General features: G+C 40.6%; 2 protein-coding genes across 6 annotated transcripts in view; both read left to right on the top strand.

Annotated features, from left to right (window-relative positions):
* The first annotated feature begins 234 nt into the window (after nt 1-234).
* On the top strand, nt 235-7,081 carry LOC115276312 (hypoxanthine-guanine phosphoribosyltransferase). The gene is made up of 2 exons (XM_029920311.1): nt 235-619; nt 5,706-7,081. The coding sequence occupies exon 2, from the start codon at nt 5,798-5,800 to the stop codon at nt 6,452-6,454; it is 657 nt and encodes a 218-aa protein (XP_029776171.1). The 5' UTR covers nt 235-619; nt 5,706-5,797; the 3' UTR covers nt 6,455-7,081.
* Nucleotides 7,082-12,798: 5,717 nt separating this feature from the next.
* Nucleotides 12,799-13,058, top strand: part of GAPVD1 (GTPase activating protein and VPS9 domains 1) — a 70,888-nt gene continuing 70,628 nt past the window's right edge. For 4 of the 5 annotated variants that reach the window (XM_029919431.1, XM_029919429.1, XM_029919430.1 and 1 more), the window contains exon 1: nt 12,877-13,037. The gene's annotated coding sequence lies outside the window, so the exon portion shown is untranslated. Of the gene's footprint in view, nt 13,038-13,058 lie in introns of all 5 variants that reach the window. The other variant, XM_029919432.1, reaches the window with a different exon arrangement.

The following is a 13,058-nucleotide window of genomic DNA, read 5'->3' as shown; positions in this document are numbered from 1 at the left end:
GCCGATTCGAAGCGGCCTCCTCCGCAGCTAACGTCACAGCTACACCCCCCCAGGCGGGCTCATTGGCTACTGGTCGCGCCCAACAGTCACCAATGGGAGGCAACATCCGCCCCAGGCGTAGGCTCCATTGGTTCAGCAGCTGCCTGTCCCTCATGAGACCTCTCACCCGGAGGCGGTTCCGCCGGTAATCGCAGAAGTCCCGCCTTCAGGCTTGGCCCAGGAGGCCCTCTCCAGTCTGGAGTGGGTGATTCCCCCGAGGCGGTGGGGTTTGAGTCCTTTGCTTCTCTTTTTCCGCTGCCCTCTTGTTCCTCCTTCTTATTTCGAAGCGGGAAGCGGGTCTTCCTCCTTCCAGCCTCCATCCTGTCCCAGGCAGGCAGGTCTCAGCGTAGATGCTGTGATTACCTTAGAAAAAAATTTTGTCCTTTATAACCACCACGGTTCTGGAGTGTCCGAGCCCCACGGCCTTTTGTTGCTCTCCGGCCCGCAGCCCTCGAGCGGAGGCCTGGCCGGCGCACCGCCCAGCTGCGTGTCGTGGCTCCTAGCCAGTTCTGTCGGCCCTGCTCTCCCTAGCCAGCTAGTTTTATCAATACCAAGTTTCTCCACATTGCCCTGCCCCACGGTAAGTCACAGGCCTGGCCAAAGTAACTGCCTCCTTTCCCTGATTCCCCACCCTAGTGTGGCAACCCTCTCCTGAAGAGCTTACTAATGCCATCCCCTGGCGCCCCTTGCTTTTCCCTCTTCTGCCCATCTTTTTCCTTTGTGGCCTGGATTATCATTTGCAAGCCCTTCCTGAGCCTTTATTCTTGACTTTCGAACTTCAGTCCTCCTGGAAGAGGTCAGATTGTGCTTAAATCCATCTGATAGAGATGTCTTGATACTGCTTTACTCTTGTATACCATCTTGTACCAAAAAATAATAGAGAATACTGTTTACTTTAGGCTTAGTATGTACCAAGCACTGTTCTGTTTCCTGTGTCTTTCAGTTTAATACTTGGCATTTCCCATTTTCCAGATGAGAAAATAAAGACTGAAATATTTTAAATCATTAAAATTGTACAGCTGGTGAGTTAGAAATGATATACAAGTCAGCTTGGCTCTGTAGCCATTGCTCTTAATTTTTTTTAAGTACGTAATTCATTCAACAAATCTCTTTGGAGGACCTGCTATGGACAGACCCAAAGGTGGGATACAAGATAGGTTGAGATGCTTAAAAAAAAATGCATGGGACCTTGTCATAGTCAGGAACTAAGAACTGCAGGATTTTTCCCCCTGGATGTATTTTTGAGATTCATGGATATGCACAACACCATGTTCAAATAGCACTAAGACATCTTACACATAGTTTCCTACGATGCTGAGCCTAGGAGTCAGCACTCGAGAATTTTCCTTTCTCCTTCAGTGCTTCTCCAAGGTTATGCTGGTGATTCAGAATTGACTATAGAAATTGCATCACCCATCTGACAACAGGGCTTGTAATACGCCGTGACACTGACCCTCTGTAGGTTGCATCATTTCATTATCAAGATAGAAATCATCATTTAGCCACATTACAGCTTCATCCCATTTCAATCAACCTTTGTATATATAACATCTATTTCCATGAAAAACAAAGCTCCCAATTTCAGCCTTGTCCTTGATTGATGGAGTAATCTGCAACTCTCTCTTTTCTAAGATTTAGAGAAGTGATACCTGCCTAACTTCCGGAGGGAATGAGTATATTGCTGGTTGTAGTGTAGTAGATTCCAAACTGCCAAACTGTGATCATTTATGGATTGAATAGAAAAGCGTATAGGTAAATCTCATTTCCTAGATGTTAAATGCCAATAATAGTGTCAGTGCCGAATTATCAATATTTAAGTACCAGACACTGTGCTAAACACTTTATGTGCATTATCTCTTAATTTTTGTAAAATCATTTTTTAATCCTTATTTTATCTTTTTAAAAAAATTTTTTTAGTGTTTTATTGATTTTTGATACAGAGAGAGACAGAGCATGAGAGGGGGAGGGGCAGAGAGAGAGGGAGACACAGAATCTGAAGACAGTCTCCAGGCTCTGAACTAGCTGTCAGCACAGAGCCTGACGCAGGGCTCAAACCCACGAACGTGAGATCTGACCTGAGCCGAAGTCGGAGGCTTAACCAACTGAGCCACCCAGGCACCCCAGTGTTTGGGAAGTTGTAGAATAATGCTATTAATCATATGAATATACTATGAGAAGAAATTTTATGGTTTTTCAAAATATTTTTAAGCTTATTTATTTAAGTAATCTCTACCAACCTAGGGCCTGAACTCATGACCCCAAGATCAAGAGTCACATGCTCCTCAGTCGGTTAAGCCTCCAACTTCGGCTCAGGTCAGATCTCACAATCGTGGGTTCAGGCCCGGCATCAGGCTCTGTGCTGACAGCTCAGAGCCTGAAGCCTGCTTCCGGTTCTGTGTCTCCTTCTCTCTCTGCCCCTCCCCCTCTCATGCTTTGTCTCTCTCTGTATCAAAAATAAATAAAACATTAAAAAATATAAAAAAAAAAAAGAGTCACATGCTCTTCTAACAACCAGCCATGCACCCCTGTGAGAAGACATTTTAGAAGCCCTTCTAGAAAACCACCTCTTGAGGGTCAATTTTCAAGGTTTCTTTCAATGCAAAATAATTTTTGGTGATTTATGTTTAATTTGACAGATTTTTGGAAATGCTTTTAAAAGTATTATATCTAATTACTTTCTTATATTGGCCACATAGATGCTTTTTTTATAAAGCATCCCTCAACCTTCAGTAAACAACTCAGGAGTAAAACAAAACTATCTCCCTAAAATCTGAGCCAGGAACAACACTAGGTATAAATCGTGTAGCGTCTTTTTGTGCTTTTGACAGTGTAATGTGCTATTCAATTAAGACTCCTCATTTATATTGACTTTTTTAAAAGAATTTTATAATTCATAGGGAATCTTCCCCACACAAAATGAAAAGTTACAAATAGTGCATCTTCTATTCTTCGCTTTTTTTTTTTTCTTTTGGTGGAAGGCATTAAGGAGGGCAGCCTGTGTCTCATAGTATGATAGAGAGAAAAGCCCATGGAGTCTGGAAGCATAAAAACTAGAGTTCCAGTTCTGTCACTTAACTAGCTATGATTTAGGGCAAGTCATTTAATCTCTCTGAGGCTCTGTTTGCTAATCTGTAAATGTATATAATTTTGCCTCCTCACAAGGCTGTTGTTATAATAAAGGTATTTGATCACTTGTGAAGCCTTTTGGTTTTATATAGAAAATGCTTCAATTCTTCTGTTTTAAATTTTCTTTTGAAGTGAAATAAGCTACTAAGTATAAAGAGCTACTTCTACAGAATTTGAGTGGTTAAATTTGATATGTATCCTAAATTTCTAAATTTTTAAAATAGGAACTATATGGGCACCTGGCTGCCTCTATCAGAGGAGCATGTGACTTTTGATCTTGGGCTTGTGAGTTCGAGCCCCACATTGGGTGTAGAGAGTACTTAAATAAATACATAGATGAATGAATAAATAAATAAATAAGTACTTAAATAAATTAAAACAGGAAATATAAGTACATAGGATAAAATTAGAAGGGTACAACATGTAATATACATTGAAAATAAGTCTGCCTGCCACTCTGTCCCCAGCCTTGTTCCTCTACATTGATAAAGGTAACCACTGTCACCACTCTCTTGTGTAGGCTTCTAGTACGGTTTTATTCATATTCATATACAATGTGTATCCCTGTTTTATTTTATTATTTTAAAAAAATATTTTAATGTCTTTATTTTGAGAGACAAAGACAGAGAGCGAGCTGGGGAGGGGCAGAGAGGCAGAGAGAGAGGGAGACAAAGAATCTGAAGCAGCCTCCAGTCTCTGAGCCATCAGCACAGAGCCTGTCGCGGGGCTTGAACCTATGGACTGTGAGATCATGACCTAAGCCGAAGCCAGATGCTTAACCAGCTGAGCCACCCAGGCACCCCTATAGATCCTGTTTTAAAACTAGTGATGGAGATTGCTACACACATGGTTCTGCTTCCATCCAGTTGGCTGAATTTCTTGGAGATTGTCACAAATCCACTGCCTCTCTTTCTCTTTTTTTAAATGTCAGTAGTAGCTACCTTTAATTGAGTATGTGCTGGATGTTTTACATATTTTAAACCTTTTTATTATAAGTTACTATGTGAGGGGCGCCTGGATGGCTCCGCCGGTTAGGCATCTGACTTCGGCTCAGGTCATGATCTCATGGTTGGTGGGTGTGAGCCCCGCATTAGGCTCTCTGCTGACAGCTAGCTCAGAGCCTGGAGCCTGCTTCCGATTTTGTGTGTCCCTCTCTCTCTGCTCCTCCCCTGCTCATGATCTGTCTCTCTCTGTCTCTCAAACATAAATAAATGTTAAAAAAAATTAAAGGTAAATTACTATGAATACAGAAAAGTACATAAAATGCAATTGTACAGTTTAATGAATAATCATAGGTATTCAATATCCAAGTCAAGAAAAAGGATGTTGTCAGCACCCAGAAGTCCTCACTTCTTCACCTCAGCTGATGCTAATTCCCTTTTCCATAAAAAAGTTAACTTTTCTTTATTGTTACAGTCTTTAGAATTTTACCATTTTATCATATTAGCTTCTGTCTTAGTGACTATAGTTTGATATCCAGTAGAACAGGTCCTTCCACATTGTTCTTCTTCAGGAGTGTCTCTTGCTATTCTTGGCACTTGTATTTCCACAAAAATTTTAGAATTTGCTTGTCAAGTTGGCATGACAAACCTATTACATATTGTTTTTTTTAACTTTTAAAAAATGTTTTATTTATTTTTGATAGAGAGAGAGACAGAGCATGAGAGGGAGAGGGGCAGAGAGAGGAGACACAGAACTGGTAGCAGGCTCCAGGCTCTGAGCTAGCTGTCAGCACAGAGCCTGATGTGGGGCTCGAGCCCACGAACGTGAGATCTGACCTGAGCCGAAGTCGCAGGCTTAACCGGCTGAGCTACCCAGGCACCCCAGAACCTATTACATATTGTTAAGTAAGAAAAGTAGGTTATTTAACAATATGATAGTACTATATCTTTATTTTTTTTATTTAGAGAGAATATGCGTGCAAGCAGGGGAGAGGCAGGGAGTGAGGGAGAGAGAGAATCCCAGGCAGGCTCAGCTGTCCAACTCAGGGGGTTTGATCACACAAACCTTGAGATCATGACTTGAGCTGAAATCCAGAGTTGGATGCTCAACCAAGTGAGCCACCTAGTTGCCTCTACTATATTACACCTCAATGTCTGTATTCTAGAATTTTTTTTAATTGCATGAGTTTAGCATTTAAAATTTATCAGGAATAAACAATTTCCATTTTGAAATGATAGATCAATACTTCAGTATGATGAAATATTATGTAGCTATTAAAATTGTTGGGGTGCCAGGGGGGCCCAAGGGGTTGAGCATCTGACTTTGGTTCAGGTCGTGATCTCCCAGTTTGAACTCTACAGTGGACTTGTATTGACAGCTCAGAACCTGGGGCCTGCCTCAGATTCTGTGTCTCCCTCTCTCTCTGCCCCTCCCCTGCTCATGCTCTTCTCTCTCTCTCTCGCTCATAAATAAACATTAAAAAATTGAAATTGTTGATATCTATGTTTTTCAGAGTAAATTGTAAGTACGTTACTTTTTAAATCTACATTTAATCTACATTTTCTTGTTATTAAAAAAAATCCCTGTTTATCTATCAGGAATTTACCAAGCTTGAAAAACTTTAAGAACTTACAACTAAAAGTAATACAGAAGAGAACTACCCTCAGTCCACGCACCAGCCAGCTCTGCTATGGCAACCCGAAGCCCCAGCATTGTGATTAGTGATGATGAACCAGGTTATGACCTAGATTTATTTTGTATACCTAATCATTATGCTAAGGATTTGGAAAAGGTGTTTATTCCTCATGGATTAATTATGGACAGGACGGAACGGCTTGCACGAGATGTGATGAAGGAAATGGGAAACCATCACATTGTAGCCCTCTGTGTGCTCAAGGGGGGCTATAAATTCTTTGCTGACCTGCTGGATTACATAAAAGCACTGAACAGAAATAGTGACAGATCCATTCCTATGACTGTAGATTTCATTAGACTGAAAAGCTACTGTAATGACAAGTCAACAGGGGATATAAAGGTCATTGGTGGAGATGATCTCTCAACTTTAACTGGAAAGAATGTCTTGATTGTTGAAGATATAATTGACACTGGCAAAACAATGCAAACCTTGCTTTCCTTGGTCAGGCAGTATAATCCGAAGATGGTCAGGGTTGCAAGCTTGCTGGTGAAAAGGACTCCTCGAAGCGTTGGATACAGACCAGACTTTGTTGGGTTTGAAATTCCAGACAAGTTTGTTGTAGGTTATGCCCTTGACTATAATGAATATTTCAGGGATTTGAATCATGTTTGTGTCATTAGTGAAACTGGAAAAGCAAAATACAAAGCCTAAGATGAGTGTTCAAGTTGAGTTTGGAAACATCTAGAGTCCCCTGGAAATCACTAGTAAAATGATCAAATGTTCTAGATATGTGGCCAGCTGCTTAGCAGATCTTATTACATAGATCTTCTGAGAATTTTATCCGTTTGGTATGTTTGTTAGAAATATCTGCTGCTTTCTAAAGTCTTTATTCATACTGTAAGCCTGTATAGATTATTGATTCCCTTTGGGTGGATTGTTATTTGCCTTGTAAATAAAAAATCTCTTAAACCACACCATGTTGAATGAAAATATTGAAATCGTATCTGTAGGAAATATTTAAAGAGAAGGCATATTCGTTTTTTACTTGGTATTCTAAGGTTTATATATTCAGGAAAAAATAGAAGTTATTGACTATTGTTAATTATACCACTGTTTGTTTAGAAAGAAGCAGTTCATTTTTGTTTCAATAACAGGATTTAAGAGGTACCGTTTTGTCAGACAAACCCTGTATCCTTATTTTACTGTTTCAGTAATATTAACTGTTCTTGTTCACATTATTTCTGGTAAACTTTGTCAACAGTTTCTTTTAAATACAGATCAATAAATCCCACCGAAAACTTACAATGTAAATAAATAAAAGTAATATAAGAGAACTAAGAAGTTTGTCAGTGAAAGATGTATAAGATATAATTCCATGAAAGATATTTCATACATATAATTATTCATAGGTTAAATCAAATACAGATAACACACCAAAATTTTATGTTGCATCAACACGATGGTTCCTATCACTGTGGACATCCTGGTACTAATAGAAAACTAAGGTTTATAGTAGATTTCACTGGGCTAACATGTGAGTTGCATAATTTATGACTGTTCAATAGGAATCATTTTCCTCATTTTCAATATTATTAAGTTTTAGGCTTTTATCTGTTGTCCTTAATTTAGCCAAAAGTTAAAAATTCTTTGGCTCATGTCACAAACCCATATTGATTGTGAATTGCCTGGGTCTTAGAAGGATCCCCAGGCAAGTGAGTGGCCCTAAATCATGCTTTGTAGCAAATCCTCCTCTGAGTACTGCTACTATTTCTGAGCCTGCCAGTGGGGGCCAGTGTAGGACAACCAAGGGCCCAAATCATGGCGTAAGGCCATGACTGTAGTCTTCTCCTTTACTTTCAATTGGGATGTTCCAAAGAGCAAAAAGCATTTTATAAAGGAATACTTTCTGCCACCTGTGTATAAAACAGCTTCCGTGCATGTCTTTCTGGATTCTTGTTTGTTTGTTTATAGATTTCCAGAGCTTTAGAATTTTTTTCCCTTAGTTTTTTAAAAAATTTAAAGTTTTAAATTTTTATTTAAAAAATAATATAGTTAATTCATGTGTATTTGTTGTCATTCAGAATATACAGTCAATCTAAATGTCCATTAACAGAAGATGCTTAAATCAACTATGGTAGGTGATTCTAAGGAAATATTGTACAAAGGTTCAAAACAATGAGGTAGCTTTTTATGTATTGATATGGAATGAAGCTCAGGATTTATTTTTTATTTTTTTAAAGAATATAGATGTTTTATTTATTTATTTTTTAATGTTTCATTTATTTTTGAGAGAGAGCATGAGCAGGGAGGGTCAGAGAGAGAGGGAGACACAGAATCTGAAGACAGGCTCCAGGCTCTGAGCTAGCTGTCAGCACAGAGCCTGATGCGGGGCTTGAACCCATGAACGTGAGATCATAACTTGAGCCAAAGTCAGACGCTTAACCAACTGAGCCACCCAGGCACCCCTATTTTTTAATTAAAAAAATTTTTTTAATGTTTTATTTATTTTTGATACAGACAGAGACAGAACATGAGAGGGGGAGGGGCAGAGAGAGAAGGAGACACAGAACCAGAAGCAGGCTCCAGGCTCTGAGCTAGCTGTCAGCACAGAGCCTGACACGGGGCTTGAACCACGAACGTGAGATCTGACCTGAGCCGAAGTCAGAGGCTCAACTGACTGAGCCACCTAAGCGCCCCAATTTTTTAAAATTTTAATTAGAGTGGGGGAGAGGGCCAATGGGGAGGGAGGGAGAGCGGGAGAGGGAGTGGGAGAAAGAGAAAGAGAAAGAGAAAATGAGAATATTAGGCAGGATCCCTGCTCAACACAGAGCCCAACCAGGGCTTGATCCCATGATCCTGGGGTCATGACCTGAGCTGAAATCAAGAGTCAACATTAAACTGAGCCATCCAGGCATGCCAGGATTTATTTTTATTGTATTTATTTATTTTTAATATTTATTTATTTATTTTTAATTTTTTAATGTTTTATTTATTTTTGATAGAGAGACAGAGCATGAGAGGGGAGGGGCAGAGAGAGAAGGAGACACAGAACCGGAAGCAGGCTCCAGGCTCTGAGCTAGCTGTCAGCACAGAACCTGACGCAGGGCTCGAACCCACGAACATGAGATCTGACCTAAGCCGAAGCCAGAGGCTTAACCGACTGAGCCACCCAGGCGCCCCAGTATTTATTTATTTTTGAGAGAGAAAGGGAGAGATAGAGCATGAGCAGGGGAAGGGTAGAGAGAGACACACACACACAATCTGATGTAGGTTCCAGACTCTGAGCTGTCAGCACAGAACCCTCTGCAGGGCTTGAACCCATGAACCACAAGATCATGACCTGAACTGAAGTTGTATGCTCAACTGACTGAGCCACCCAGGTGCCCCTCAGGATTTATTTTTAAATAAAACGAACAAGTTACAGAACACAGAACTGTATGTGGAACATGATCCTATTTAAATACCCCTTCCTCCAAATCTAAACAAATACTTATTGAGTTGACAAGAGTGGCTCACTCTGGGTAGAATTGGATGGGAATTAAGAGGAATTTTTGACTTATTTGTATTGTATATATTCTTAAGATCAAGAATGAATTTCTGTATTGTTTGACTGAAAATGAATTTTAGCAAAGCAATGTAATATAATGGCTTAGTTAGCTTTTAGCATTAAATGTTTGCCTGCTATTTGAGTTTGAACTATGTCATAGTGTAACAGCTTACATTTGTTTTGCTTTGTGGTATCAAAAGATTTGACCTGCCTTCTTTTGTTTTATCCTTCTTACAACTGGATGGGATATTTATAGTTGGTGACATTTTTGTTTTACAGTTGAAAATACATTCTTAGAGTTCATAGTAAAATTATGAATTCTCTATTATATTGGTTTCTATTCATGTTATTGATGTGTTTGTTGCCTTATGATTTTATTGACTCAGATGAGACACAGATTAATCTTTCCATAGGCTGTGGCTTTCCACAGGCAAGCATGTACTATCACTTCAAAGTAACTTATTTCCCAAACTGTGTGCCAAGTAGAAAAATCAGATCATAGGTGAAGTCCTTGTTTCTACCCCTTAATCTTGCTCTTCCACTTCCTAATCTTCCTTTCTGGATATGACCCTGTTTTTCTTTCTGTCATGGTTTGCTCTTGGCTGTCATATTTCTTTCCTAGGTATAGGTGCATACTCTGCTAAAATGTTACTTTTCCCAGGGCAGTGTACTTTTTAATTAGGATTTTTTTTAGAACATTCTACAAATTCATACAAATACAGGTGTTAGATTAGATGATTTCTGGGACTCAGCTCTAATATCTATGATTCAATGTATCTATACTAATGATGACATTTCAGGAGGCTTTCACAGACCTAAGGATAAAATATTTTTGTCCAGAAATACTTACAAAAAGCCTCTCAAATCACTTGACATAGCACCTGCTTTCTGGGCTTACCTCTAAAACTGGCTGTGCACAAACAAAGGAAAAATAATCCTCTTTTTTTTTTTTTTTTTTTAATTCTGAGTTTGTCACTGCTCCCTGATTCTGCAGCAGAGTAATCTAATGGAGAGTATAGAGTTAGGAATCTTAAGAGCTGAGCTCTATACAGTATGAATTTCATGACTATGGATAAGTAATTTCATATCCTTGTAAATCAGGTAAGGCTGAGTGGTGTAGTGGAAAGCAAAGAACTTTAACCAGGGCTCACTATTTATTCATCCATTAATTGAAAAGAAAACAGAAACAAAAACAAATTATGTGTTACATCCTAGGCAGTTTGCCAGGTTCCAGAGGGACAGTGGTGAATAAATGGTTTCTCTGTCCTCAGGGAGTACTATTTATTGATTTTGAGCATCTTTGCATCTCTTTTTAAAATATATTTTTTATAAGATTAGACTTGAACTCATTTTTTTAAAATTTTTTATGTCTTTTATTTGATTTTGAGAGAGAGAGAGTGCAAGCAGGGGAGGGTCAGAGAGAGAGGGAGACACAGAATCTGAAGCAGGCTCCAGGCTCTGAGCTGTCAGCACAGAGCCCGACGCGGGGCTCCAACCCATAAACCGTGAGATCATGACCTGAGCCAAAGCCGGCGCTTAACCGACTGAGCCACCCAGGCACCCCTTTAAATATATTTTTAAGTTTATTTATTGAGAGAGAGAGAAAGAGAGAGAGGGAGAGAGAGAGAGAGAGAGTGTGTGTGTGTGTGTGTGTGTGTGTAAGAGAGAGAGTGAGCGAGCAGGGGAGGGGTAGAGAGAGAGAGAGAGAGAGCAAGAGAGACAGAATCCCAAGCAGGCTGTCACTGTAAGTGCAGAGCCCAGTGCAGGGCTCCAAACTCAGGAATTATGAGATCTCGTGGTTTGTGAGATCATGACCTGAGCCAAAGTCAGATGCTTAACCGACTGAACCATTCAGGCACCCCGAGCATCTTTTCACCTCTTGAGTTCACTTCTCCATGTGTAAAAGGTATTAAGAACACTACCTACTGCACGTGCTGTACATATGTAGTAATACATATTACTGTTATGGTGAGCCATTGTTCTAATGTGGGGGTCGTGTTCCTTGAGTGTGCTAGGTGGGAAAAAAGTTGAAAACCTCGAATATTTAGTTAAAACTCTTCATTTAGAGATAAAAGAGTAGGGCTCAAAACAATTGACAATCCCAGTGCTCTTTTCACAACCCTCAAGAACTTTTTGCAACGTTTGGGGTCCTTTTCTTCCTCTCCTCCATGGCATGTGTGCTCCAGCCCATCTCAAGTACCCAGTGTTAAGTGAAAGCAAACTGTGAATGTGTTCATTTACACACTCATTTTGCTAGGGTGGGTTCTTCCTTAGCAATCCTCAACTGCCATCTCCCTTCTTGAAATACAGCCATCCAGTAACTCCCAAGTGTCGTTTCCTTCTTCTTACAGTCATAGCCCCTCAACTTGATGCAGCTTTTCTCAGGGATTCTCATAGAAGTTTATACCTTAGGTTATTATTATGACCCTTAATCTGTGTGAGTTACCCTCTTACCCTAGACTGTAAACTGTATCTTGTGGCTTTTTTTTCCTTACTCCGCCTCTGCTGAGGGTTTGGGCAATGCTTTCAAAACTCATAGTCTTTGACTGAACTGAATTCTTGAATCAGTTGAATGGCAATAAGACAGCGATAATATCTGAGTAACTAACTATAGAATGCTATCGTGGTAAGAAAATGAGGCAACAAAATGAAACAAATTTTGACAATTTTTAAGGGTAATACATCAGAGAGAATGACTAAGTGTAAAGCAGTCTCAGAGCTGATTCATATTTGAAATAGTTGGAAAACTATTATTACTTTGTTTTTCGCCAGGCGACTCTCAGTGTTGGAAGATAATGATTGTCTTTTGAAAGGCTGTCACGTGGGAAACATTCTATACCGCTCCAGGCATCATAACTACTATCAGTGGAAGGAAGCAAATCAGTTCACACAAGGCAGAACTTTCTCACGTTTAGAGCTGTCCAACAGTGGAGCAGGCTGTCCTAAGATTGTGAAGTTCCTGAAATTCGAATTGCTAAAATCGAAGTTGGAAGACCATATGGTTGGCGTGTACGGGAGCGAATTCCTGCCTGGGCGGGAGTTGGACTAATGACCTTTAAGGTGTCTTTCAATGCTAAGGTTTCTATGACTGTTCAGCTCGGTTAACTTGACATTAGAATGTATCTGACTTGTTTTTGTAAAATGATAAGTCAGTCAACTTAAACTGTATGGTCAAATTTACAAAGTAAAACGATAAGATGAAGACTGGGAAATCAGGTTTAAAACCGGAAATCCAAAACCACTGAAGGCAATTTGCGACACTTTTAACAGAAAGGGAGAAGTGATGTGTGTGTGTGTCTGTGTCCTGGGCATGTGACACTTGTTAACTAAAATGTAAATGCTCTAAATTGTCTTACTTTACACGTATCTGTTCCTGTGGGTTTTTCATATCCAGCAGCACCGTACGCGGCAGCAAGGGCCGCGTCTGGTGAGGAACAACTTTCCGGAAGACGCTTCTTGGTACCGCAGGCGCCCACGACCACTCAAGGCAGTGGCAGACTGGCCTGGCTAAAGCGGAAGGCTCTGCAGACCGTGCGCGCGAACCACCAGTCCCAGGGGCCCCCGCGCCCCGCGCACGCGCGATGGCGTGGCGGCAGCGCCGCCGCAGGACGCAGGGAAGCCAACTAGCGAATAGTGGCAGCGGCGGCGGCGGCGGCGGCGGTGGCAGTTCGCGGCGAGGGCGACGGTTCCGAGACCGAGTGGCGGTGCGGCGGAGGCCTGGGTGCCCTCCTCCGTGTGATCCTCTTGGTGAGTGCGCGTCTCCGGTTA

The sequence above is a fragment of the Suricata suricatta genome, chromosome 13, assembly GCF_006229205.1.
Source record: "Suricata suricatta isolate VVHF042 chromosome 13, meerkat_22Aug2017_6uvM2_HiC, whole genome shotgun sequence".
NCBI classification, from domain to species: Eukaryota; Metazoa; Chordata; class Mammalia; order Carnivora; family Herpestidae; genus Suricata; species Suricata suricatta.
The sequence above is the reverse complement of the archived record's forward strand: the minus strand, read 5'-3'. Positions and strand labels throughout refer to the sequence as shown.